This window comes from Acanthaster planci, linkage group LG14 (assembly GCF_054643075.1).
Source record: "Acanthaster planci isolate LZ-2023a linkage group LG14, COTS_SCS, whole genome shotgun sequence".
Classification (NCBI taxonomy): Eukaryota; Metazoa; Echinodermata; class Asteroidea; order Valvatida; family Acanthasteridae; genus Acanthaster; species Acanthaster planci.
Window position 1 is genome coordinate 5,213,744 of NC_141790.1, and position 25,893 is coordinate 5,239,636.

A 25,893-nucleotide genomic window follows, 5' to 3' on the forward strand; every position below is an offset into this window, starting at 1 on the left:
CAGCTGACTGCTTTTGATGATAGATGTCACTTTCATTGTTTGAGGTACTGTTTCATCTTTACTCACATTATTGGCCAAGTGTTCTTTTGTAAGATTTGAACCAAATTCTAGCCAGATGACTGTAACTTTTACAAGGTGTTTTGCTCATTGCTGAAAACTTTTGGGCTACTCGGATATTTTTGTTATTGTTGCTTAGCCTGTTTAAATATGAACATAGTGTTTGTATTCACACAAGTGCATTTTTTTTGGAAGTTCTTCACTAGGAAGATTGACGATGGAGTCTATGCAGTTCTTTTTTTAGCAACAAATAGATTGAAAGTGAAGCAGAATAAATTGAGCTGAAGTGTATTTCTGCTGACTTAGTTGGTACATATGACAGAACACGGATAGATTTGTTTTACTTTTCTTCATTATGTAGTCTTGAACTCGAGTGCGTATATTCTATTATCAATTTTTTGTGCTTTTACCTGTGTGTAGTATGTACATGTATTTTGTAACCATGTGGCCAGTACATGCATCCTGTGCAAGTCAGTTTTCTTTGTTCATGGACTCCCATATGCTTGTGCACATGTTTCAGCAGGAGGCTTAGGTAATTGCAGGGATTAAGGATTAGTGTGGCCTGCCTTCTTGGAAGTGGTCTCACCTTTTGTTTATTACCTCATTGACATTCACGAGTTTTGGCAGGTCTCAGCCTTACTGCACATTTGTTACCGAAGCTAAAATAGTTTGTGATGCAGATTGAGCAACTGTGGATGTGCAGAGTAGCACTTTGTGCATTGGATAATTTCTTTGTCTTCAACTTGTAATTATATGGTTTTTATTACTTTTCCTTTGATTACAGGTAGTTAACGCTTGAGTTGAATTGATCTGTAACTTTTCTTAGGTGCTGTGTTGGTTTTGTTGGTTCTTGTTTTCTTCTTTTTAGTTTGGGTTGGTCTTGTTTTAGATTGGTTAAGCCTTACTCTGTTGCGGGTTTCCTTTGGTCTAGGATTGGTCTAATTTCTAAATTTAATTTTGGTCTTGGTCATATTTCTCTTACATTTTAGGTTTGGTTGCAACAATTCTCTGATTTTCGACCTAGTCCTGTTTCTTTTAGTTCTCCAGTTGCATTATTTTTTTGGGGGGATATTTCTTAGAAAAAAATAAAAGATTGTGCTGTTGGAATCAAGTTTCAGCTTCTGTATCCCTATTCTTTTAGACTTCTTGCGACTCCTCCCTTTTGATCCTTTTGAAAGTTTTTTAGCAAGTTCCCCAAGTGTTTTATTTTCTTCAAGTCTCTTCTTTATTTTTTTATTTTCATCTGAAGTGTGCCATTTTTCCCCGTTACATATGCATTCCTGCCATTTTCACTCATGACTACAGTCTTGCAAAAATTGGAAGAGGACTCTGCAGAGGCAGTCGTGGTTGTCCCTTATTGGCCCACCCAACCCTGGTACCCATTGCTCATAAACCTTTGTGTTTCTCCTCTGTTTTTCTTGCCCAGAAATGGCAAGACTCTAAGGATCCCTCACGATCCAACAGCAGTTCATCCCGCCACTGCACAGGAAGATGCAACTCATGGGGTGTCCGGCACCCACAGTCACTACAGAATAAAGGGATTTCAGACGCAAAAGCAAGATTGATCGAACCATCCCGCAGGGACGGAACTGCCTAGCAGTATCATCGTGTATATCTTAGAAAATGGCAACAATACTGGTGTCACAGAGTGATATTAAATTGAAATTACTTTTAAATTATTAATACCATATAATTTTGGCCCTAATTGTTGAAAAGATAGACATGCTATTTAGTGGTGAAACAAGATTTTATTTTCTTGAGCTGCCACACCCAAACATTCCTGAAGTCAGTCAACCTTACCAGAATGATGGGCTGAGTGCCAGTTGAGTTGTTATTGGTAGATGTAGCCACTTATGCATTAATTTGAATAATGAATATTTATGAGGGGTATAGTAAACAAAACATTTTGAGTTCTTTGGAATAAGGCGTGGCAGTGCTGGAATTTTTCCTTCGGGTTTAAAAGAAAAGATATGGGGTGATGTGATCCGTTCATTGCTAGATTCCGAGGAGAGGGTAGCGGCCAGCCTCGATGACTTGTAGTCGTGAGTCGAGTTAGTCTTGAGATAAGTGACTTCTAATTATGGAAGTAGAATAAACTACATGTACGTTTGGACTGTTCTGAGAAACAGAAAGCCAGGAAATGCCCAGTTCCTGTAAGTTAGCCATGTATAAATATGATATATTGGATATTTATTTTATACATTTATTCCTTGCAAAACCAGATCTTGATCGAGCCAGTGAAAATGAGATTTGCCAAGATATTGAATAAAATCCTTATTGATTTAAGTAATTTAAGTTGAGTATTGCAGCACTGAAACAGTTATCTTGAAAGTTGACACACTTCATCACTCTTCAAATCCATTAATGAATATTTTGCGTTAAATGTAACTTGGCCAGAAAAACCAGAAACATGGGAATATGGTGGTAATTTTCAGGGTTTAAGTTAAGAGGAAGAGGGAGTCGGTTGACTGGTGGTGACAGAAGGGTTGGACCGCGGTGGCGGGATGCAGAAACTTGCCGAGTCGGCCACAGGCCACAGAAGCCGACTACAACGCAAGAGACAGAAGCAACATGGAGGCGGGACATTGAGGCACTCATCACCACATTTACTCAGTAACAATGTAAATGTAAGAAATAATCCTTATTTGGTGTTACTTTATAAATAAATGGAAATATTGTACAGGCAAAATAAATTTTCAGCAACAGGTGTGTATATATTCGTGTCTCAGCTACCAAAGGTCTGTCCCTAAGGGTAGGACAACTCTAGGGGTGTGACAACGGGTGTCTCATGCGCCAGGTTGATCTGTTTACACCACAGTTAAATAGCGGTCTTGATTCCTTGACTAGTTTATACAATGATGGCGCAGGTTATACGCCCTCAATACTGCTCGTTCAGCTCTGTCTCCCATTGTTTCCTTGTCCGATGATATTGTTCCTTTCGGACAATATCCACTTGTTTCCCGTACATGTATGTTTAAAGGTTGTTTCCAGTTACGGCCTTGTCTTCCCCGCTATCACAAAATCTGGGACGTTAGTATTTTGTTACGTCAGACTGAAAGATGATGATCGAAATAAATTACCTTTGAAACAGTTAACAATGAAATCAGCAACGCTAATTATGCTATTGTTACCCGGGCAAAGCATTCAAACCATACACTCTTTGGACCTAGGTTTCATGCAAGTCACAGAGTCCAGATATTCTTTTCGAATACCTGCATTGATGAAGCAATCGTGGCCAGGAGTCCATGATAATCTTTCCTGGTTACCCAAAGAACAGAAACCTTCGTGTTGTGACCATGCTACAGAGATACTTCCAACTAACGGGTAGTTTCCGTAATGGAGAAAAAAAAACGTTTTTAAACCGTGTCAGAGCCTCATCGAGTGGCATCAGACACTATCTTTCACTGGGTAGCCTAAAGTGTACACTGGAAGAGGCTGGCATTGATACAGCGGGGTTTAAATCTCAAAGCTTACGAGCATCGTCCACAACAGCGGCACACCTCAGCGGACTGCCTTTTGACTTTATCGTGAAGTGTGCAGGATGGTCAAATGCATCGACATTTGCTACTAGTTATAATAAACCAGTAATTCCTCACGATGTCGGGGGCACGTTTGCTAATGCACTGCTGGATATGTCGCAGTGGTGAGCAATTATTGTTGCTTAGGGTCAATTGACCTATTGATGGAAAGTTTTGATGGAAAGCTTTGATGGAAAGTTTTATTTCATTTTGTTCTAGTGGAGTTCAAGTATAATTTTGTAAAGTTAACAGTACAGTTTCAGTGCTTTCTGAGGTAACCTGCTTACCGAGAATTGCTTTGTAGTCAGAAGAACCTATGTTTGAAGATGCCTGACTAAACATGGTCATTTAAGTACCTTTGATGGTTATGGTGATTGTTATTTGAAAACATGTAATAAAACAGTAAAGTTGTTTGACGTACACCACGCACCTCCTGTTCTTTTGCTTTTCTTGGGTGTCATATTCACGCATATTTTTGAACATCTCACGTGATCACGGAGTTACGTAATACTGCGCGAGGTAGAATCCTAAACTTAAACGAGCTTCACAAAAGTGAAGTTTGATTGGGATTCTGCCAAGCCTTATTACGGCACGGAGGGATTACGTGCCCTCCCCGCCATCTTAAAATGACACCCGCCCTATGGTCGATATTATTTCTGTGGTGTTGCTACGTACCTTGGGTCATCAGAAACAGAAGTTTAAAAAACACAGCTCTGGCGTTCGTTGAGTGCTTGGTAAACAAAATGGAACACAGCAGTTCACATGGACCATTTCGGACGATAATCAGGAATTTCTTTTTTTTTAAATTTTCTTCGTGTCAGGTCGATACACACACCATATAGTACACGTTACACATAACGTGTCACGTCGACGCGTTCCTGCAACATCCCAACCTTTCATCCACAATGCACCGTGGTAAACACTGCATTACGTCATTATGTTGTAGGTCTATAACCAGAACGATGTATAGACCGTGAGTGTAAGTTCTCAGTGGGATTTGCAGGCAAGAATTGGGTCAAGTTGGACATGCACAGGTCTATGATTTGTCACTCTTGGTCTTTATTCCTTGTGACTCCCATCCACAAACATGCATGCGGTCAACTAGAACAGTAAAAACATAAACCACGTTGCTACATACTAAACTACAATAACGCCATTACAAAAACCATGCGAATTCTCATGCAAGGCTATTTATCACAGCTATCTAAATAACAATCAGAGTCAGCCTAAAGGGCTACAGAACTAAATAAGAACGTGTGAAAAAGAAGCAGGACTCTCAGACTGCAGTCCAATTCACGAGAAATCCCGAAAAGCAATGTTCTTTACATGTATATAGCGAGAACCCATGCACATGTAAATTCACACGGCATTCCAACGTAACCTGTGCATAACACGTGCAAACTTGCTGCAGAAATTCACTAACTTTAATCCCAATAATCGCCTTGAATAACTCTGAAATATAACAGGCCTCAACGGAAGTAGGTCATCAGCACTCGGACTAAGGAAACACAATGGAGGACTGTTGTAAATAAGCTCACACTCTGCGACCACTGTAGCCGGCTGGTCCTCAGCAGGTGTCTGTCCCTTTGATACAGTCAGAAGGCCACGTCGAAGTGCCCGGAACGGTCATTCGAAAAAGGCCATTTCTTGCAGAAGCCTTCGGCACATTTGGTTGCCACACAATCTCTTGTTGCCTCGTGAAGTTTGCAACCTTGCTGCTGTTCCACACCCTCACCAAGATGTTCATCTCCACAACGCCTGCGGCGAAGTTGCCAGCGTTGTCAGTGACCATCTCGGTAGGTAGGGATCTTCTTGAAATGAAGCGACGTAATGCATTCAGAAAGCTGGCAGTATCCAGTGATGGGAGGAGCTCGAAGTGCACTGCTTTGACTGAAAATGATACAATGCCCAGTATCCAACGCTTGACATTTGATCGGCCAATAGGGATCATAACAGGACCCATGACATCTGCTCCAACAACACCCCCGAGTGAGTTGGACTCCACACGACTTTCAGGTAGGCTTCCCTGGAGCTGTTCCTTGGGCTGTACGATTACTCGTTGACACTCAATGCATCATTTCTCCACTCCATACGCCAACTTGGGTCCATCAATGGACACTCACGCAGCAGACACAACATCGTACGTGAAGGAGCATGGTCATAGGTGACATGATACTCTCGGCTAATGATGGTGGTCACGTGATGGCTCTTGGGAAGGATGATCTGGTGCTTTTTTCCATAGCTGATATTTGCCTTGTCCAGACGCCCACTCGTAACAGCCCCACTCCATCGATGAAAGGTCGGAGGTTGTTTATCTCTTTATGCTTCATCCTAGGCCCGCCCTTACTCAGCTTACTTATGACATCAGCAAAGCATCGGCTCTGGATGTATTTGAGGATTAACTCTTCGCTCTTCCTCATCTCTGCTACAGAAATATGATCGGCAAGTGCTGACTTCTCTGTGCCACACATCCCTTTGTTTGCTGACAGCCAATTCACAAACCTCACCAGCCACGCCATTGCAATCTTCAACTTTGTCCACGATGAATACCTCTTCACCAGCTTCATCAGACTATCTCCTGCAGTTGTGACGCATACTGATGCTTCCTTTCTAAACTCTGGGTAGTAATTTGGTAGCTCTTCAACGATTGGAGATTTTGGCCAAGCAGACGGCGGTTCCCATAGAAATGCTGGTCCCTATAGTAGCGTTCGTTGCTAACAAATTGCTCCACTGTCTGTCCTCTCGAACAGTCATCGGCAACGTTCTCCTGGCTGGGCACGTGTCGCATCTCCACCTTCAGCTCATGGATGATCTCTCTCATGTCTTGTACTCTATTCGCTACGAACATTTGGAAGCGTCTGGTCTGGTTTTGAAGCATCTGAAGGACGACAGCGCTGTCCGTCTACTGGTAAACCGAGTCAATTCCTACATCGGCTTCAGCCATCACAAAGCTGCAGGCTCTCAGAGACAGCAGGCAGGCCTGCAGTTCTAGACGTGGGATCGTCTTGATTCGCTTCGGAGCCACCAGTGCCTTTCCGAGTAGAAAAGTGACATGGGTCTTTCCGTCATCGTGTACAACTCTGTTGCGCAGGAACAGGACCAGTATAGCACAGACAGTCAGAATAAAAAGAAGCCATAACCCGCTTCTGCACCATCGGACATTGCATGTAACTCCACCCTGACTATCATACCGAATCCCTTTGGGATGTGGTATTTACTTCTGCGTATGGCAGACAGCTTCTCCAGTGATGCTAGCCAACAACACAACCATTCTTCGTGAGCTTATGCAGCAGTACCTTCGGTGGTAAGAGCACCGGAGCCAAGTTTCCTTCTGGATCAAACAGGGAGGCAATCTGTCCAAGAAGTCCTCTTCTGGTGAACTGCCTCTCCTTGGTGTCAACAATAGGGTATCCTCTGTTGCATTCCAGACAACTCCAAGCACCCGACCCGTATCATCTCTAGGAAGATCTCTGTCCAGTGACTCTTTGGACAGGCGGTCAAAAGGAATCATTTCCCGCATCTCCAGGTCTGACATCAAAAATTTGGCCAGCCGGAATCCATCCCTCTCCAGTAATGGAACAATCTGGGACACTGTGACCTTCATGACTTCATGAGACCCAGACTTTAAGAAGTTGTCCATGTAGAAATTCCGCTTCACTGACTTGCACACTTCTGCATCAAAGTCTTGTCGACTGTCATCTGCTGTGCGATACAGCGCGTAAGTAGCATTTCCCGGCAAATGTGCTCCACCGAAGAACGTGACTGTCTGCTGGTACTCAACAACAATTCCATTAATATTGTGATTCTCGTACCACAGAAATCTCATGAGATTCCAATCTTCCCTGAGGGCACAGACTCTATTGAACTTCGCGTTCATGTCAGCTTGTACTGCAACTTCCCCACCAAGTCGAAATCGCAGCAGGACACCAAACAAGGAGTTCAGATGGTCTTCACCAATGTATACATGGTCGTTTAGGGAAGTCCGAAGGTACTTGGTGGCTGCATCCCACACAATTTGAATCTTTCCTGGTTTCCTTGGATGGGTGACGTGATGGAACGGTAAGTAGTTCACAACATTATCTGTCTCCAATTCCTCTATCCATCAAAAGTCTTCTTGTACTCTTCATGGACCTTGGGGTCTTTGCGTAGTTTCCTTGTTGTGCTACACAAGCGTCTCGCCGCCACTGCTCGATTGTTGGGCAGGTTCTTGTAAGAGCCCTTCAAAGGCATAGGAACATAATACTGGCCGTGGCACCAATAGGACTTCTTCTCCAGAATCTCTTTGGCCACCACATCCTCCACAGAGACAGGGCGGTCAAACATGTTCTTGGTGCCGGCATACTCCAATTCAGCAATGCCCTCCAGCTGCTGGCTCAGTTCCTCCAATTCTCCCTTCACCTCTGCTCTCCTGGACGTTTGGTGCTAAATGTGATTGCATTCGATCCATGGAACATTCCCACTACTGCCAAGCAGGCTCCATCCCCATAAGTTGCAAAATGCAACTGGTTGCCCATCTCGGTCTTCACGGCACTCCAGCTGAACATGTGCCCTGGGCACATCACTCCCTACCAACAGGCCAATCCTTCTATTAGCAGTAAATCGCATAGGCAGATCCTGTAGTTGAGGGTATCCACGCCAGACTTTCTCACACGGTATGCGACTGCTCTCCACAGGGATTTCACTCCACGAGTAGACTCTGGGAATTATCAGTCGACCATCACCATCTAGGTTCGACACTTCAAGTGACGTCAGAGTGCTGGGCTGTTCCTTCCATCCATGAGCAGTCCTCAAATTGAGTGATTGAGGATTACTCGGCACCCCCAACTCTCACAGGAGAACTCCAGAGCAGAGACTGGTTGATAAACAAGAATCCACGACTGCGCAGGTTTCAACTGTCTTGCCCGTCACAGGACTGTACACTCTCACCCCCAAAACTTGGAAGAAGACAGCATCGCTTGAGGAAGCCACACAGCTTTTCACTTTGCCATCTCCTCCTGATCCTGCTGACTGGTTTCCATCCCCATCAGCCTTTCCTCGGTGCAAGAGGGTATGGTGCTTGGACTGAGATTGACAACCTGGGATGCCGCATTCCTTTCCCAAAGGACAATCCTTCACCATCGAGTGGGTATGATCACCTTCGTTGAGGTAATTATAGCATAATCTATAACGTGCGATCTCCCTCAGCCTGGCTCGAACTGGCTTCTTGGCAAACTTCAGACATTTCCAGAAGATGTGCTCGGCCTGCCCGGGACAACTCCTGCAATTAGTCGACTTCTTGGAGCCACTGGGAGGACTCATCTGGGACACAGAGGAACAGACATTTTGACCGCAATCCTCACGTGACATGGCATGTGATGTTTTCCTTCGCGGGTCTCCCCGTTGAACATCTCCCGACTTCTTATTGTCAAGCACAGTACGAAACTCCTTGTCATTCAGGGTTTGGACAACTCTTTGATGAATTCGGTGACGTCCCAAAACTATACTGCTTGCTGCTTGCCACGGATCTCTCTTGCTTTCTTCAGCCAAGAACGCCTATCGCACGGTGGTAATTTGGAAACGATGTTCACCAAATACGTGGGATGGTCCATAGCGTCTTCCTTTTCCAGGCTTTTTGGTGAGATGAGTGATGAGTCAAGTAGCTCTGCATATTTTTTCATCATCGCCCAGTCACCTGTCCTCATCTCGGAGAACTGACTGACTTTCTTCTTGATTTCCTGGATGATGATATGTGGTTGTCCAAAGTTCGTCCAAAGTGCTTGTTTGGCTTGGTTCCATGCCTTCACTGGATCCAGAATCACATCAAACTTCTTTATGACATCAGCTGCTCGGTCCATGCAGTACTTATGGAGGTACTGGTACAGCTCCGCTGGATCTGAAGTGCAAGCTTCAACATACGAACGAAATGCCATCTGGAATCGCGCGTAGTCCATCAGGTCTCCATGTCAGAATTCTCCATTAATTAATTCCATATTTTATTCCTATTTTTCTATCAGGTCAATTAATGTCAGATATTTTCTATTTCAGTGTCAGCTCCTGTGCCCAATTTATTTGAACTAAACTTTGGCATGTATTATTCACTAGATTTTCTCTTCATGTTTAATTCATCACTTTACTTCTTCAGGTTACACATCAATGAACAGGGCCATGGCTTTCTGTACTTAGGAATTTGGATGTACTACCTTGTCCTTTTGTATTGCAGTGGAGCTTTCTTTTGTAAAGACTTGTCACAGGTTGTGTAGATAAAGAAAATAAGGCTGGAGTTCTGTGGGCGATTTGAATGTGAACAGAGCACAACTGAGTATAAATGTGATGAACAGTGATAGACATTAGAGAACTGAGAGATGCATCATGATGATGAGGTGTGTGGGCGGAGTTGATAGTCCCTATCCCAGTGCCGCGCGAGTTTTGTACTTTGGTTGCGCCATTTGCCACAGCCAGTAGCAGATTTGTCAGGCTGCTTATGAGGCAAAATTGGTTGTCAGGATCATCGTAGCGGCTGATTGACATTCCAAGATTAGAAAACTGAAGAAAACCGTAAGTTTAAATTCAAGTTATTTTGTCATTTATCAGTGCTTTTTGTTGTGACTCTCAAGAAACTGGATGGAGTGATATTTTGAACTTTAACAGCATCAACTAATTTGTTAAAGAGGTGTTCGAAATCAACTTGACGCTAAATTACTGATCGTAGTTGTTTGAGTTCTGACAAGTTTTCTTTGAAATGACTGTTCGAGATTGAGATACAAATTTTTGTTGTTGTACTATACTATTTGGCATTTTGGTGAATTATTGATTCAATTAGATGGCCTTGAAGATCTGAGCTTGGCTCAAAGACTGGTTGAGTTCCGTTCCTCCTCATGCTCGATGGCTAGTTCTTGAATTCCGATGTAACCGTGGTCACAGCACACTGCAGTGAGGGTTCACATCTAAGTTGCGGAAGTGGTCCCGCAGATGTACCAGAGTCGATGATCAAGCTAGCAAGGGCAGATTCTTATCAAGGAGAGACGAACTGATATTACGTCGAACTGTATGTCATATTTTAAATTTGAGAGCAGACGTACACTTGCGAATTTTGACTGAAAGATCTACTATTACATGTACATGCCTTGAACCTTTCAAGTTATTTGACCAACCTTGTTTTTTTTCTGGAGTTTATACTGACATTTGTTTAGAAGTTTTCTTTTGAATACTTATTTTCCTGGGAGGAACTTTGATTGCTAATTCTTTTATTTTGAGGTAGTTTTCAGAGCTAAAGATTTACAGCATTGTATTAAAGAAATTGTAAACTATCAAGTGTATCTCTTTGATGCACTAGTTTGTGAATTGACTGAATTCAAAGTTTTAATTCACTCACACCTATACTTAACTGTACATACTTGAATTGCAAATACTGATTTTCATGCGGGGGTAAATAGACATTCATTTGATTAATGTAATTTAATTCTGAGTTGTAGCTACACTCACTTGGGAGACATCTGATTGTAAATACGGAGGTGTATATTTTGTATTATAGAATAGAGAAATTTTGTAAATAAATTCGTATCAAATATTGTAAATAGTATAGATTGGGTGTTGTTACAATCATTTTTCTGGCCTGCATCCAGTCCTTCTGTTGCAGTGTCCGTAAAGTGACCACACTGTGACACTCCATAGAACCCCTTTATGTCGGGGTGTGGTAGTTCCAATCGAGACGAGAGACTTCGCAGGTATGAGACCATCTCCAAGTTGAAACCAAGTCCCGTCTGTTCAATCCAGCTACTGCCCTTCATCGCCATCAAGCTCTGGGGGTCAAGGGCATTTGCTTGGTCGGACTTATTGCCATCACCGTCTTTCTGCATTGATCTCTCCACTGCTGGCTGTATGGCCCAAATGTCCACGAGCCTTTCCCCGTTGGACAAATGTCGGATGAGCTTCTCTCGCCCTCTGCAAACCTGAGGTAGGCTTTCCTTCTCCTGCAGATTCTGTGACCCCCTGCTGATGACCGTGTTTGCCACTGGACTGGATTTTTTCAAACGACGTAGACTTCTGTGGCTTCTTGATGGGACCAGAATTCGTGGTTCCCCTTTGAAACAACTGATTCTGGTGCCACGAACCCAGCTACCTGTATACGACTCCACCCACTTTTCTGACGAGGCCTGATGGACATACTGTCTTTCAGCCGTTTTCTGCTTGCAAGTCAACTCTCTGTGCAGACCATTTGAGTTCGGTTCTTCACGTTTCTGGCCTTGTTCACCCTTGTGCGATGGCTCATCCATAGCTAGTGCTGGCTTCAGTTGCTCCTTATGGCAGCTGTCACGTGACTCTGAGTCAAGGTCACCATTGTAAGCAGAATCCTCATCTGAGAAATCGTGTTTTATCGAGTCGTCACTGGATCCTCAGTCGTCATCTTCCACAACGTTGTCGAGGCCTTCCCTTTGTAATTCGAAGACCCTTCATCTATATTCAGCCTTTGCTGTTTTTCTTCAATTTCAGCCATCCTCAAAGCTGCTTCTAATTTAGCCCTCTTTTGTGCTGCCTCCAGCTCAGCTCGGTGTTTCGCCATGTCTGCCTCCCTACAAGTGCGCTCAATTTCAAGCTCTCTTCTGAGTGCAGTTGACCTTGAAGATTTGCTTGAGGACTTGGAAAATGTGCTGCCTTTCTTGCCTGAAGACCTTGTCTTTACTGAACGGTTACCGGTAGCACTCTTTATTTGTGATGACTCTGCCATAACATTGGAAACTTTGGTGGACTTACCGGATGATAACTGACCCTGATCCGGTAAAACTGTAGCAGCTCTATTGACGTTCTTGCCCGACATCTTGCTGAAGGACCGAGGCTTGAATCTGGCACTTTCCAACTTCACACCACTCCGCAACAGCATGCCATGCAGCACTGAAGGAAGTGTTGACTGTAAGTTCTCAGTGGGATTTGCAGGCAAGAATTGGGTCAAGTTGGACACGCACAGGTCTATGGTTTGTCACTCTTGGTCTCTATTCCTTGTGACTCCCATCCACAAACATGCATGCGGTCAACTAGAACAGTAAAAACATAAACCACGTTGCTATATACTAAACTACAATAACACCATTACAAAAAAACATGCGAATTCTCATACAAGGTTATTTATCACAGCTATCTAAATAATAATCAGAGTCAGCCTAAAGGGCTACAGAACTAAATAAAAAGGTGTGGAAAAGAAGCAGGACTCTCGGACTGCAGTCCAATCCACGAGAAATCCCGAAAAGCAATGTTCTTTACATGTATATAGTGAGAACCCATGCACATGTAAATTCACATGGCATTCCAATGTAACCTGTGCATAACACGTGCAAACTTGCTGCAGAAATTCACTAACTTTAATCCCTTGAATAACTCTGAAATATAAAGCCAAATTCTGACCACTTTTCCCCTTCCCCACTGAGGTTACGATACATCGGTGAGAGGACTACATCCTATCTTTAGGGCAAGGGATTGTTATAAATCTGAACGGTACGTGGTCTAGAAATTTCGATCAAAGTGGAAGTTGCACCTACTCTGCTACCAGGCCCGTGCAAGGGCAAGGGCGCCACCAGTCAGATTGATACTGCTGAAACTTACAGTAAGAGACAGATGTCCCAAAGTAGCCTGAAATTTAGTTTCTGTGATGACCACATGACATCAGTTTTATTGGAAATACTATTTCTTATGATAAAACTTGTTACTACTCATAAATTTTACGGGTTTTGATAAAAATAGTGATTTTGGTGAAATAGTGTGGAGGCAGAGTCAGCCTCCCCAATACATGTACATGTTCTGTGATATATCTTTATAACAGTTTTCTTTTTATTGTAATACCTCGATATTGTGGCGAAACAGGGTAGCTGCGCAGACTTGTGTTTATTTCAGGTCATTAATAATTCAGGCACGTGTAAATCATGCTTTAAACATGCCCGCGGCAACCAATCAGAGGCACGCATTACCTTAGGTCTGGGCGCTGGCTGTGCGGGTTGTCAGGACTTCTCAAGATGGCAGCGTACTAACCAGAGCTCTGCGGAGTTGTGTTGTCTTCTGAGTTGTGAGTGCTAACTCTGACGCACGACCTCTAGTGGTTGGGGATCTACCTCAGGTGTGCCTGGTGCGATCGCTTAGTGTGGTGCTTGTTCTCAGTTGCCGGAGCTGCCGATTATATCACATCTCTTTGAAGATTGGGGGATTGTTAGACAGTCTCATTTATTTAAGAAGTGATAGATTATAGGGTTAGGGAACCCGTGTGAACCAGTTAATTGAGGAAATAGCGGAGCTTAGACTGGAAGGATTGTATGCTGTTGTTCCATGCTTGTTGGCATAGCGACGGTTGCAGTCCTGGTCTGGGAGCTTGCTTTCCTCATTGAGGTTTACTGGGTGCAGGTTTCCGTTAGAGTTTGGTGAGGACTATTATAATCGCCTCCTTAACTTACCTGTGTTATTTCATAATGATTTGAAGTGGGTGAGGGTTATTAGTTACCTGGAACCTTGTTGCAGTTTGGGAACTGTGTTGCTTAGTAAGGCAGTAGAGATTATTGTTATATAAGTCTACCCTCAGTCTGTTGTGCTGTATAATTGCAAGGATTGTATTAGCTAGTGTGGTCAAGACTTATCAGTTATAAGCCATCGGTAGATTATTTATTCAGACTTGAGGGTTACCTGGTTATTGTAAGGGTTACCCTGATCACTGGGAGGGTTACCTGGTTATTGTGAGGGTTACCCTGATCGCTGTGAGGGGTACCATGATCACCGTGAGGGTTACCCAGGTGTAGGTTAAGGATAAGGTTGATTAATCACGTTAGTGGTGCAGTTGACCATGTAGGACTACCTCCCCGTGAGGATAATTTTGTATATAATTAATTGCTGTTGTATAAAAAGGATAACGGAGCACTGACATTGAATAAATCAATCATATAAATGCCTTAGAAATCACTGGTCACCATGAGATTTAGTTCAGTCCTGTATCACTTGTATTGACATTTATTGTAATCTTTATTGACATTGGGATCAATTACCTAATCACAGAGCAGTGGTAAACTTCCACCAAACGAACAGCCCCTAGGGACATAGTCCACCGTTCGTTAACTGATATCCCCCCTTGCGTTTGGATAGCCGCTCATTCTTGGGTAAGGTTAAATAAATATATTTGTGGTGTTCGGCCAGGTCAATTCCATCTCCGATCAGCCAGTCTGCTGGTCCGCCACAAAAAGGTGTCAGTTGTCCCGCCACAATGTGTGCTTCGGGTGATGTACACGTATCAATTATTTAAACACCAATTTTGTGAACATTTCAAATCACATGGCGGGGAAGGGGGGCTGTACCCCCATCCTCATCCATGAGATGATGAGTGAAGGCCTTTTTAATAGTTTAATTATGCACAATCTGCTTCTCTCCTCTTTTGGAAGTTTTATGCAGGGTTTATAAACTTAACCACCTTCAAGGAAATGCAGCTGTACAATAAGCTAAAACCTACGCCAACAATTCATTTCAGTTATGGACTGCTATTCACAAACCAGTAATTGTGCTTTTCATTGATATAAATTACATGTATTTATGGTAGTTCTGGTGTCTAGTTTTCAAGTACGATATACAAGTAACATTTTTAATAATTAAAAACTCATACGTTCAATATCATGGAGAATAAGTTGACAAGAGTGCTGACAAAAGACCAACAAGATGCAATTCTGCCCCTGCATACAGATCAGTGCTTACATTTTCATAAAAGCTATGATTAAAATTGTTGGCTGTTTATGAGGAAAAATTTCTTGGTAGATCTGTCTCCTTTGATTCTACAAGCAAACAGCTGAATTGTTTAGCAAAAGCCTCTAAAAAAACAGGTAGTACTTCCTGTACAGTAATATTTTGTTTTAGTTCAAGACTGAGAGAAGTAACACCTTTGTTTTTTACTCCACAAGGAACAATATGGTCAAACCAGGACAGTTCTGTGTTGCAGTTCAAGCTCAGTCCATGCATCGTGACATATCTGCTGCACTGAATGCCTGTTAATTGAGGGAAAAAAAGGTTGAATAAACCACTGCAGCAAGTTGGGAAATAAAAACTTCATAAAAACATCTTCTGTATGTTAACTATCAAAGTACATGAACATGCCAAGGTTAAGTACAACATATGAACCAGTGGTCACTCTTACAACAACTACTGCTTTTACACTTTGCAACCAAAAACTTGTGACAAGGGGAAAGTGAAAATACAGTGCCATTCACATGTATGCTCTATTAACATGACGGAACATTTCTCTCATAAAACTGTATACATGTTCCTGTTTCTGGGCAAAATATTTTTTATAAAAAGGCAGTAAACAACCTTAAAAGCAATAACTATTCTCTCAGCAACAAACTTATTAAAGATCTTTTGGACCCTAACTTATAGCCCTAATTAACATCAGAACATGGGAATGTGGATCAATTGCTTCTGCATGCATGAGGCATATTTCATAGAGTGCTTGAATTGCAACACTTTGGCTGAGTTCAGGCGGCTTGTTCCCGTATGTTCAGGAACAGCTCGATTTGTTGTTCGTGGGTCTGCCACTCAAACGCCGGGAACAAACAACCGGTTATCGCTGGTAGTTAGTGATGAGCAACATGCAACATGGTGGCATCCATGTAGGCTACGTTATTTGAGAGTTAATGTTTGGATGGGCTGAATTCTCTTCTATATAAACAGGAACATTCATTTCTGTGTCACAGAAAATTCTTAATGTTAACTTTGCAAAAGTTCCCATAGTCTATGGCTTTGGAAGCCATGTCTTTACTTTTTACAGCTGTTCAAAAATCAAAATCTCACGAGTTTTTCCGTGTGTTCCTGTAAAACCCTGACGAGGAGGTGGTGTGTGATCCTGTTCCGAGAACAGTGTTCTTGAGTCATATTCCCGCCGTTCGAGCGCGAGAACAAGAAACCCGTGTCAAGAACAGGCCGCCCAAACTCGACCTATGATAGAGTTTCCCTATTCAACAACATGCAAGGTTGTCATGTTTTACGTGTACATTTGATAATGCCCAATACATAAAAATGTAGTGACACAGTTTAATCCATTCCTATTAGTCAAAAGTCTGTGTGTGCCACGGCATGCTAAACTTACTATGCACGTGCCAAGTCCACATCAGGAGTTTCTTCTGGACTACTTGCACAAGAAATAAACCATAAAATGGACAGGAGAGTCCAGGAAAATATAAGTTGAATTATTGAACAAAACCCTCCAATATTTATCACACGTTGACTTTGTTTGACTCTCTGACTAAAAGGGTACTTATGAATGGGAATAATTATATGCTTGGTCAGTCTAAACTAACGTTTAAGACGGGCCAAGGAGAATGAACATTGATAATGCCGGAGTTACAGTCAAGGGCATTCATCATGTCCTTTTTGCTGAGCTGGTCTGAACACGTTGACTGCCAACTGCAAGTATATTGCAGTAACTGGTGTGACAGGTCACTTTTTATGTTATTTGCCTAGTGCCCTCATTTGGCTGTGCCAAGTCAGCTGTTTTGTGAGTTCATTCTGAGACCCCCTCTTGGACCTTGTGAGTTCATTTAGTGACCCCCTCTGCGCACCTGTGTAGCACATTGTCCTTTGTTTCATTGCACACTGAGTCTTCAACCAGTAAACACTAAGAGTTCACCCGGCTAAATAACTGCATTTAGCATCAAGTTCTTCAGAGGTTTGAGATAGCCAAGGCTGGGGTAAGTTTATTATATTGTACATGTATAAAGTGCCCGAGAAAGTTGAGGGTTGCCACTTGAAAAATGGCTGCAATCAGACTTGGGAAAAAATCACTTTTTGGGGGGTGATTTTGTTTTGTAGGAATAATTAAAAATGTGATTGGTTAACCCACAATAAATTGAAAAGAAATTGAAAGATGAGTGACCAGACAAGAGTTTCATTTGTGTTTCAGAAATCTCAGGGATGTTGGCGTGCATGTTATTGGGCCCTGAACAGTGCTGATTTTACACAGTTTTCAATGGGGCTCGAATTAGTGGACTGGACCCAGAAGGCCTGGAGTGAATAGTTCATTGCCCTTTAAGTACACCCTTTAAGTACACCCATGTGCTTAGCTTTCCCTTGTGTATTAGTTGTGCAATGGAAGAATTGATATTTTGTGTCTTTTAATATAGGCTTCTTGCTATAAATTGGTAATTTCCAATGCAGAGGTGTACACAGAAAGCGGACCAGATTTAAGTTGCAGTTTTTGCCAGAGTTTATATCTGTATTTATGTTTAAGCTCAATTTACCCAAGCAGTTTGCTTTGACATAATTATTTGAACTGCTAGTTTCTCCATATTGTGCGTTGTTATCTCAGGGCATTTTCATTTAATATTTCTTTAATTTTGTATCTTTCAGGGTCTTCTTTTCCTGCAATGCAGCAACGCCATTAAAAGAACCAGACCAGTAAATGTACACCATCCTTGTCGTGCATTTTCTTGTGTCACACAGGTGTATCAGTTTCTGCTACGAGTATACTCACAGGAAATGAAAGGCTATTGTAATGTAAATTGAAAAGACTGGCACCAAGGACACAACAAATATGTTGCTGGCAGTGGAGGGTACACATCAGTAAACCGTGACACTCATGTTCAAATCGACACCTGAAAAGTGCCCATTAAACATAAAGCGCATGCATACAATGCTTCGCAAATGGGAATGCCCTGTGAATTTATGCACGGCAGTAAATGTGTTAAACGCACGTTTAAGACTAGCCAAGCACAAATTTATTCCCTAGTCAAGGCATTGCAGACAAAATAAAACACTAACTGTTAAAGAATGTATACATGTATTTTATACCATACCTATTGCTGCTAGTTTGTTGTCCTTTACCCAAACACCTCTATCGGATGATTGTATGTTGGCGGCAACTCCAAATTCTTTGGATGTGTTAATAACTGTCTTTTCAAGCTGAGAAATGTACCATCGCACACTCTTATTGTAATGAGTCAAATTGATGATCGGATATGCAATTAACTGTCCAGGTCCATGGAATGTTATTAAACCACCACGATTTGTTCGATGAAAGTCAGCTCCTAATGCCTTGAGTCTTTGCTCCTCAGTGGCTGGGTAATCTGTATTCCTTACACCAACAGTGAATACTGGTTCATGTTCACATATCAGCAACATATCGCTCACTTGTGAGTGACCAGTTTGAGCTGAATAAAGCCTGTCCAATAAGCATCTCTTCAACAGTTTCTGTAGTTTCAAGGCCCTATGGTAAGCAATCCGACCAAGTACAACAAAGGAGACGGAATGATTAACGACCATGACTTCGCACTCCCTGCAAAAGAGCAAGAAGACAGAAAGCACATATAGTATAAATCTCTGTTTACTAGTATGTAAATGTACTTCTCAGAATGACATAGGCCTGCATTAACTGTTGTCTGTTCTGAAGATAATAAACAAGAATGGCAAAGATGCCATGGCTTGCTGCTTCATACACATCTAAATTTCTTCACAGCAAAAATAGCTCATGTTAAGAAACTTCGGCCCCCTACTCCTTATCCTTTCTATCTCCTCCTCTGGCACCTTCCCATGGCATTCCCTCATTATTAATTTGCTTCATTTGTTATTTTTTATTGACTCCAACACTTAATTACAGAGTGTGAAATTTTCTGATTTGTGGCTTCAGAGGATTTTTCTTTTCGGGAAAAAAGTCATAAATGAATAGAAAGTTAAGATGACTATGTTGGTAAAGATATGTCACAGTTTCCGGACAATATGTTTAGTTAAAGTTGCTGGCGACGGCTTAATATCCACTCCCATTTTTGAAGGACACCAATCACTCTGGGCTGAAAATGAGTGTGACTGGGTTAATACTGGACAAATGAGTGAGGCTTACAAGTTATGATTCTGATTGGAAAATACTAATTCATAAATGTTCATGACAAAAACTGGTGTTCTTGGAAGAGTTTTAAAATTCGAAGTTTGTGAATGTGTATATCCAAAATCTATAATGCAACATTGTGTGCAAATGGCTTAATGGATTAAGAGCTGTACGTCAAAGTGGAAACAGATTAATTAATGTTTTGCAGGTTCACTTCTCCCATAGGGTTGGGCATAAAATTAATTTGCTCTTTTTTGTCATCCAAACTCACTTAATCTAATATTTAACAATGTAGCTACAAATACAGTACATTACTTGTAACGTGACTTCTAAGTTCTCTAGTTACAGCACTGCATAATTTCACTGCCAATCTATATAATTAAGTTTCAATTTCGTATTGGCAATGCCACTGATGAATGGCAGTTACTATGATTTTGAAAGTTTAGACACATTTCTGTCCACTTTCTTGCACCAGTCGATACATTGGAAACAGGAACCAGGCCAGTCTACAACAAATGGATCTTGAACTTAATTTCCCTTTTCACCAAGGTTATTTTAACAGTTGGATACAAATTTAAGGTTTGGACAGCTCAACCAGATATGATTTCAATTTCATCATCAAACATGAATGATTTATTTTTGGAATCACATGAGAAAATCACAATTTACCAATTCCTAGCCATCTTTGATTACACATGTATCCCAGCATCCTTTACTATGTTTACATGTACATGTATTTAGTCTTTAGTTGAGTAATTATGTCAGCATGTTCATTGTTATGTAGTCCAAGTACACAGTCACGTCTGGTCTGTGACAGTATGAATCTACCCAAAGAGAAAAGAAAAACATGCAAAACAAGACAAACGTTGCGTTAAACACTGTGCTGTTTCGGGAAACTCTTTGGTTTGAAAAAAATTAAATAAGAACGGGCAGGAATCGAACAGCTCTCGTTAATTCTGCAGTTCAAATTTAACACTTACAATATATGCAGGGTCCAAACATGCATGGAATTCAGAAGATACAGTGCATTTAACATCACAGAACAGGCCAGCATAAAATTTGGGTCAGAGTGTGGCAATACACAATCAAATATTTTCCCTGCCACGTGCATGGCATTTTGCCAGATTCCCCCAAAAAAGTGGGGCTCTGTTACACGCTTTACATGTACAAAGCATACATGTACATGTATATAGCACTTAATACTGCCTCAGCTCTTGCCCATACGTGCTGTGTTGCTGGCACTGGTAGTGGAAGTCAGGGTTGATTTTATGAGGATTTTTGAAGATTTTGTATTTTAAGAGCTTGCAATTTGACATCAGGTGATGGCATGACATCATTTTTTTAGTACATTGTTGCTGTCTAAGGATTTGCTTTGTGTAACTTTGATGAAGTTGCAAGATTACCATGTGGTCCAAAAGCACTGTCAAAAGCGTGAAAACCTATAGGAAAAAATTAAATATTAAAGATTTCACAATATATCAGTTGATGACGTCATGATTCACCATACATCTTCAGATGGTAGTCTATGTGCCAGGTTTGAAGGCCCTTCAATGAAGAGGATGGACCTCAAGAGGCAAAAGTCGTAGGTAGAACGACCCTGTGATATGTCAATAGGTAAAAACTGGAAAAAGAAAAACGAGCTAATGTCTTGCAACAGAACATAGGCCCTTTTCCCAATTCTAAGCTTTGAAATTAAAATTACCTTACCATGTCTGCACATTCCATAGGCCTATTAGATGAGACACAGAGATTTAAATGGTCACCCTTGATGTCCCCTGATTTGGAACTTGATGATATCATCATCACATGATATCAATTTTCGTCTATAACACATCCCCTTCCAGATACCTGCAAATTTTCAACCCAATTTGATGTGTACCTTAGGAAAAATAGGGCTTTAAAGGATGCACCTTTAATGTCATATGATTTCTCGATTGATGACGCCATGATCACAGGCGGTCAATATTCGTCTATAGCACTGCCCTTTCAAGACATCTGCAAAAATTTCAACCCAATGGGACATGTGCCTCAGGAAATATAGGGCTTTAAAGGATGCAACTTTAATGTCACGTGACTTGTCAACTGATGACATCATCAAGACACGAGGATTAATATTCGTCTGTAACACATCTCCTTCTAGATATCTGCAAAGTTTCAACCCAGTGTAAAATGTACTTCAAGAGATGTAGGGCTTTGAAAGATGCACCTTAGATATCGCATGACTTGTGACCTGATGACGTCATTATCACATGAGGTAAATTTTCCCCTATGACTTCTCTTTTTCTATTTATCTGCAAAGATTCACCTGAATGGGATATGTACTTCAGGCTTTAAAGGATACACGTTTAATGTCACGTGACTTGTCACCTGATAACATCAGTATGACGATTTTGTTCTTGGACCCTCCCCAGATGGTGGACTAAGAATATGTTCCTGTATATAATGTAGTTAGTCAGATCAATAAAAATGCTGCAGCCTGCTGTAAAAAAACGTGTACAAAACACATGGGAAAAATGAAATATTCAAAATTTTATTTTAAAAAAAAATGGATGAACCATTTTTGAGATATTGGTCTATGAAACATTCCACCTGGCAAGCATGTCACGTGACTTCTCAAAATCCCCATTCTAAGTAAATGTTTGGGAAAAACACTTGGTTTGCTCAGGAGATATGTCGAAAACATTTTGAACTAATGAGCAGCAGTTTTTCGAAATATTTCTATTTTGCTCCATCCCCAATACCTGGCTACAAAAATTTAACGTCATGGCTGATACCGGAGTTTAAAATTGCCTTTTGCAGAAACAAACCCTCCTCGGTTGAAAAGTACAATGTCAGTAGGGAGTGTTCATTCTGGTTTTAGCGACGCGACCTAAACACATGCATTTGATAGTCGTTTGTGAACAAAGTAGTTTCCATCAAAGGAGGTTCCCTCAGTCTAGCTCTTGAACTGACCACGCCACACTGCCTTTACAATGCTTGCTTTCCTATCATCATTCTCAGTAGATTGTGGACCCACACTAGCTCCGAAGGAAAATGCATATGTAAACAAAAAGTGACTTGATCAGTACATACATGCAGCTATTTTCCCAAACTAAGTTATTACAATCAAATTATAAGTCACTAAATTTGCTTCAGGTTCTTACATTTTTATCACTAAGCAAGAGAAGAGGAAGCATTTGTCTTTGACAAGATTGCTCAGGTACTCAACAGAAATTTACATCATCAGAAAAAGTCATTACATTTAGAATAGGAAATAGGTACTTAAATCCTTTGGTTTATTTGTGTAAACCAGAAGACCCTACGTTTCAGACCAAGGGTACAATCAATTTTCTAAATATGAAAAAGAAGCAAAGGGGATTATGTTAAGAAACCGGCCTGCAAGCATTTAAATCTGCGTGTTGTGTCTTTAGCTCTTCAAATACTAGCTTGTAAATTGTGCACAAAAAGGCATTCCAAATCTGAGGTTTTCAAGCACATGGGTGCCTGCAAATTCGACACAATGGGACTTTCAATTAACGAGGACAATGATTTTACTTGTTATAAATCTATTCAGGTTGACCCCAATGATAATGGGCAATGGTTTCAACCATCTTTCTCAGCACATTCATCACTTCAGAGAAAAAGCTTAAAACATTTACATGTTTGGAGTAAAAATTGAGAGGTACATTCAAGATTTCTCTTTTGATTAGGATTGCTTTTGTGATCAAGTTGAACAAAACCAAAACTAAGTTCAATCACAACTTCAGGTCTGGAGTGTGTCTATCCTTCATACAGGCTTAGTAATTATTTATGTCACAAGTCTCTCAGCTTATCCAGTTGCTTGAGGCCAAAAGTTACTTTAAACAAGTTCCATATAAACTGATGCATAAGACAGCATGCTTGAAAAGTCATGTCACCTTTTGTTAAGGTCAATGTTTCTTAATGTTTATTTCTTATTATGGTATATGTACTCATGAAAAGCAAGACCTTAAGTGACCTCTCAGAATCACAGCTTAAAACTTAAAAGGTCAATATTTCTTGCAGCTTATTGTTTTTTCAACAGCGTACATTTAAACAGTACGTATGTGAATCAATGACCGAGTCAAACAAAGACTGCTCTTTTCAGTTGACCTTGTCACACTGTTATCAGAAGCATCTTCCATGCAGTTTGCTGGTCTTCCAGTTAGTCTGCTAGCACCAGCTGCAAACATGTGTACCACCTGAAAAGAAATGAAACCATTTTATCATTGTCTATTGTTTAATATTTCCTTGTGAAGATTTAAGGGGTAATTTTTGTTCTGTAGAGTAGCTTGTTTATCGCTGAAAGAACTTGGGTTGCATTGGTTTACATTTTTCAGAAAAATTGAAAATATCGCCGATAAAACAGAGCGAAATTTTTCTGGAGTCATTCATGCAAGTTTGGTAATGCTTGACAAATGCAAAGGACATCATGATCCAATGATGACATGTGTATGCGTACATATCATCAGTTGATCCTATGCACAGTCCATTGATCATGGGTGTCCTCACTAATCGATTACAATGTGCCTGAATCCTTACATGCTCAAAGTCGAAACATTTAACGCATACATTCCGACAGACATCTTACGTTTACTTACCTGAACAAGTCAAATCCATCGTCAAGTATAGATTGTGTGAGAAGTGAGCTGGTGCTCTTTTGCTTTAAAGGACAACTGCTTTTGTCAGTAGGGGGACCCCAGCATGTACACACATCGAGACTTGACTAATGCATGCTGCCCGAAAGTGTCTGCCTGATGTTTGACGAAGAGTGCCACAAGCTGTCAGCTGACAGGAAAAAAAAGTATGTTAGCAATATATGGAGGTAATACTGTAATATTCTTGCAAAGGTGAATCATGGGTTATTTTCTATTTGTTAGAGGGGCTCATTTACTATGTAAAGATTATTCCTGGGATTACACTGATTTTTTTTTTCTGAAACACTGAAAAAAATCTAAGACAAAACAAAATGGATGAGTTTTTTAATCACTCATTCAAGTTTGGTAATGCTTCACAAAAAACAAAAGACACTGATGTTAATCACAATCTGTCGATCTGTATGATCACTTGATCTTTGTGTGATATTTTGATCTTATTGCAAAACGTGCCAATAACTGTCATCAGCTTGTACTTTGTGATTGTTGAAGAATGATGGTATCAACCAATAGTGCAATGCGATTATTCTGAGTGACAATTGTGCCGATTAAGCCCAACATATGAAGGTCTTGTGTTTTTTTTATATACATGTATGACCACTAGAGTACATAAATATCATTCCATGCATCATTTTTTGGTGAATGCGCAAACAACATGCACAACTGCTCCTGTTTCTGTTCATATGCACACAGATACACGTATGTGTAACTCCTGCATGCACATGTACATGTATGCCACGGAAGATTTGGCTTTAATACCTTTACTGAAACCAGTTTGGAACAGCAGAGTCTTTTAAAATAACTATCCAGTTGTGTTCAGAATTACATAAATACTTGGCAAAACCTGCAGTTTTAACACTTTAATTAGGAAATCTTCACACGATACATGGGAAGGAAGTTCCAGTTTTCTGTGTTAGATGTTCTTGGCACTGCATGGTGACTCAAAGCTTTCACGGATCATAGGTAGGCCCATTTTCTGCCCGATTTTTCACCTGTTTTGATGAAACAAATCTGGAAATGACAGACTAGGCCAAGCGTGTCCAAACATGTATGTAATTGCGAACACAACTGGACAGTTACATGAATGTACAAAGCTTTTGATGTTCCTGACCATTTCTGGTGGGCAGGGTTCTCCCACACTACACATTTGTGTATCGGCCCGATAGGCGAAATTCCTTTCCCGATCATCACTAATATAAAAAAATAATGCTTGATACCCATTTTTTGGCCCCAATATGCACGTTATTGGGCCTACCATTGCACAGCCAAAAGTACATGTAGGAAACAAAATGGGATACTGCACACACATTGTGTGAATGGATCTTTTTTGTGTATGGTTCCTCGTCTCCCTATTATATGATGAACCAAAAAAGATTTCTTCCCCAGGGACCACACTATTTCCATTGGTTTTTGGCATGAATGGATATTGTTTGAGTTGCCTAAACCACATGCCTCAACTACTTGTCAACGACAAAAGTTCCATGAAGAAAATGTGAAGTTTTCTGGAGGTTTCATTTGTGAAAATGGGTATTTTTTCAAATACATGTAGCATTTTGAAGGCTTTCTGTGACATCTACAGGAACAAGAAACTAGGTATCATTTTAAAAAAAATTGGATCAAAAATACCTTAAAAAGACTGAGGTTTACATCATGAGTGTGAGGCATTTGACTGTAGAGCAATAAAAGTTCATTGTGATTGTCCAAGTGGCTGCCGCAGGGCCCTGCATGTGCAGGGCCTCACGGCAGACCCTGCATGCACGGCAGCCAGTCAACACACACAGTGGTCTGTGTATGGTAGCTTAGCATGTGCCACGTGCAATACACGGGCAGATATGGATTGCCTTTTGTGATTTTCTCCATG

At 41.1% G+C, this 25,893-nt stretch overlaps 3 protein-coding genes across 10 annotated transcripts in view; all 3 read right to left on the reverse strand.

Moving 5' to 3' along the window:
* Positions 1-6,477: 6,477 nt before the first annotated feature.
* Positions 6,478-7,452, reverse strand: LOC147796779 (uncharacterized). Its single transcript, XM_087145797.1, has 2 exons — positions 6,872-7,452; positions 6,478-6,655 (listed from the first exon to the last, which is right to left on the reverse strand). The coding sequence occupies exons 1-2, from the start codon at positions 7,450-7,452 to the stop codon at positions 6,478-6,480; spliced, it is 759 nt and encodes a 252-aa protein (XP_087001923.1).
* A 218-nt stretch (positions 7,453-7,670) lies between these two features.
* Positions 7,671-9,505, reverse strand: LOC147796780 (uncharacterized). Its single transcript, XM_087145798.1, has 3 exons — positions 9,275-9,505; positions 8,691-8,873; positions 7,671-7,997 (listed from the first exon to the last, which is right to left on the reverse strand). Exons 1-3 carry the CDS (start codon positions 9,503-9,505, stop codon positions 7,671-7,673), a joined length of 741 nt encoding a protein of 246 aa, XP_087001924.1.
* A 4,978-nt stretch (positions 9,506-14,483) lies between these two features.
* The window catches only part of lipt2 (lipoyl(octanoyl) transferase 2), a 447,804-nt gene continuing 436,394 nt past the window's right edge, over positions 14,484-25,893 (reverse strand). For 5 of the 8 annotated variants that reach the window (XR_015427638.1, XR_002598696.2, XR_002598697.2 and 2 more), the window contains 2 exons: positions 23,979-24,165; positions 19,985-23,579 (listed from right to left, as the gene is read on the reverse strand). Coding sequence is in view for 3 of the 8 variants with exons in the window: in XM_087145540.1 (XP_087001666.1) it covers positions 15,303-15,553; positions 18,356-18,834 (730 nt within the window). In the remaining 5 variants the exon portion in view is untranslated. Of the gene's footprint in view, positions 15,554-18,355; positions 18,835-19,984; positions 23,580-23,978; positions 24,166-25,893 lie in introns of those variants that run through there. The other 3 variants (XM_022242322.2, XM_022242323.2, XM_087145540.1) reach the window with 1 other exon arrangement.

What these genes read in the sequence shown, in the direction of transcription:
- LOC147796779 (XM_087145797.1), bottom strand. Translation starts at nt 7,452, where the DNA reads ATGAACGCGAAGTTCAATAGAGTCTGTGCCCTCAGGGAAGATTGGAAT. An exon ending in CGGTGCTCTTACCACCGAAG is followed by an intron (nt 6,656 to 6,871) that starts GTACTGCTGCAT and finishes CCTGCGCAACAG; the next exon opens with AGTTGTACACGATGACGGAA.
- LOC147796780 (XM_087145798.1), bottom strand. Translation starts at nt 9,505, where the DNA reads ATGGACTACGCGCGATTCCAGATGGCATTTCGTTCGTATGTTGAAGCT. An exon ending in TCCAGGAAATCAAGAAGAAA is followed by an intron (nt 8,874 to 9,274) that starts GTCAGTCAGTTC and finishes TCTGTGTCCCAG; the next exon opens with ATGAGTCCTCCCAGTGGCTC. An exon ending in GTGATCATACCCACTCGATG is followed by an intron (nt 7,998 to 8,690) that starts GTGAAGGATTGT and finishes AATCACATTTAG; the next exon opens with CACCAAACGTCCAGGAGAGC.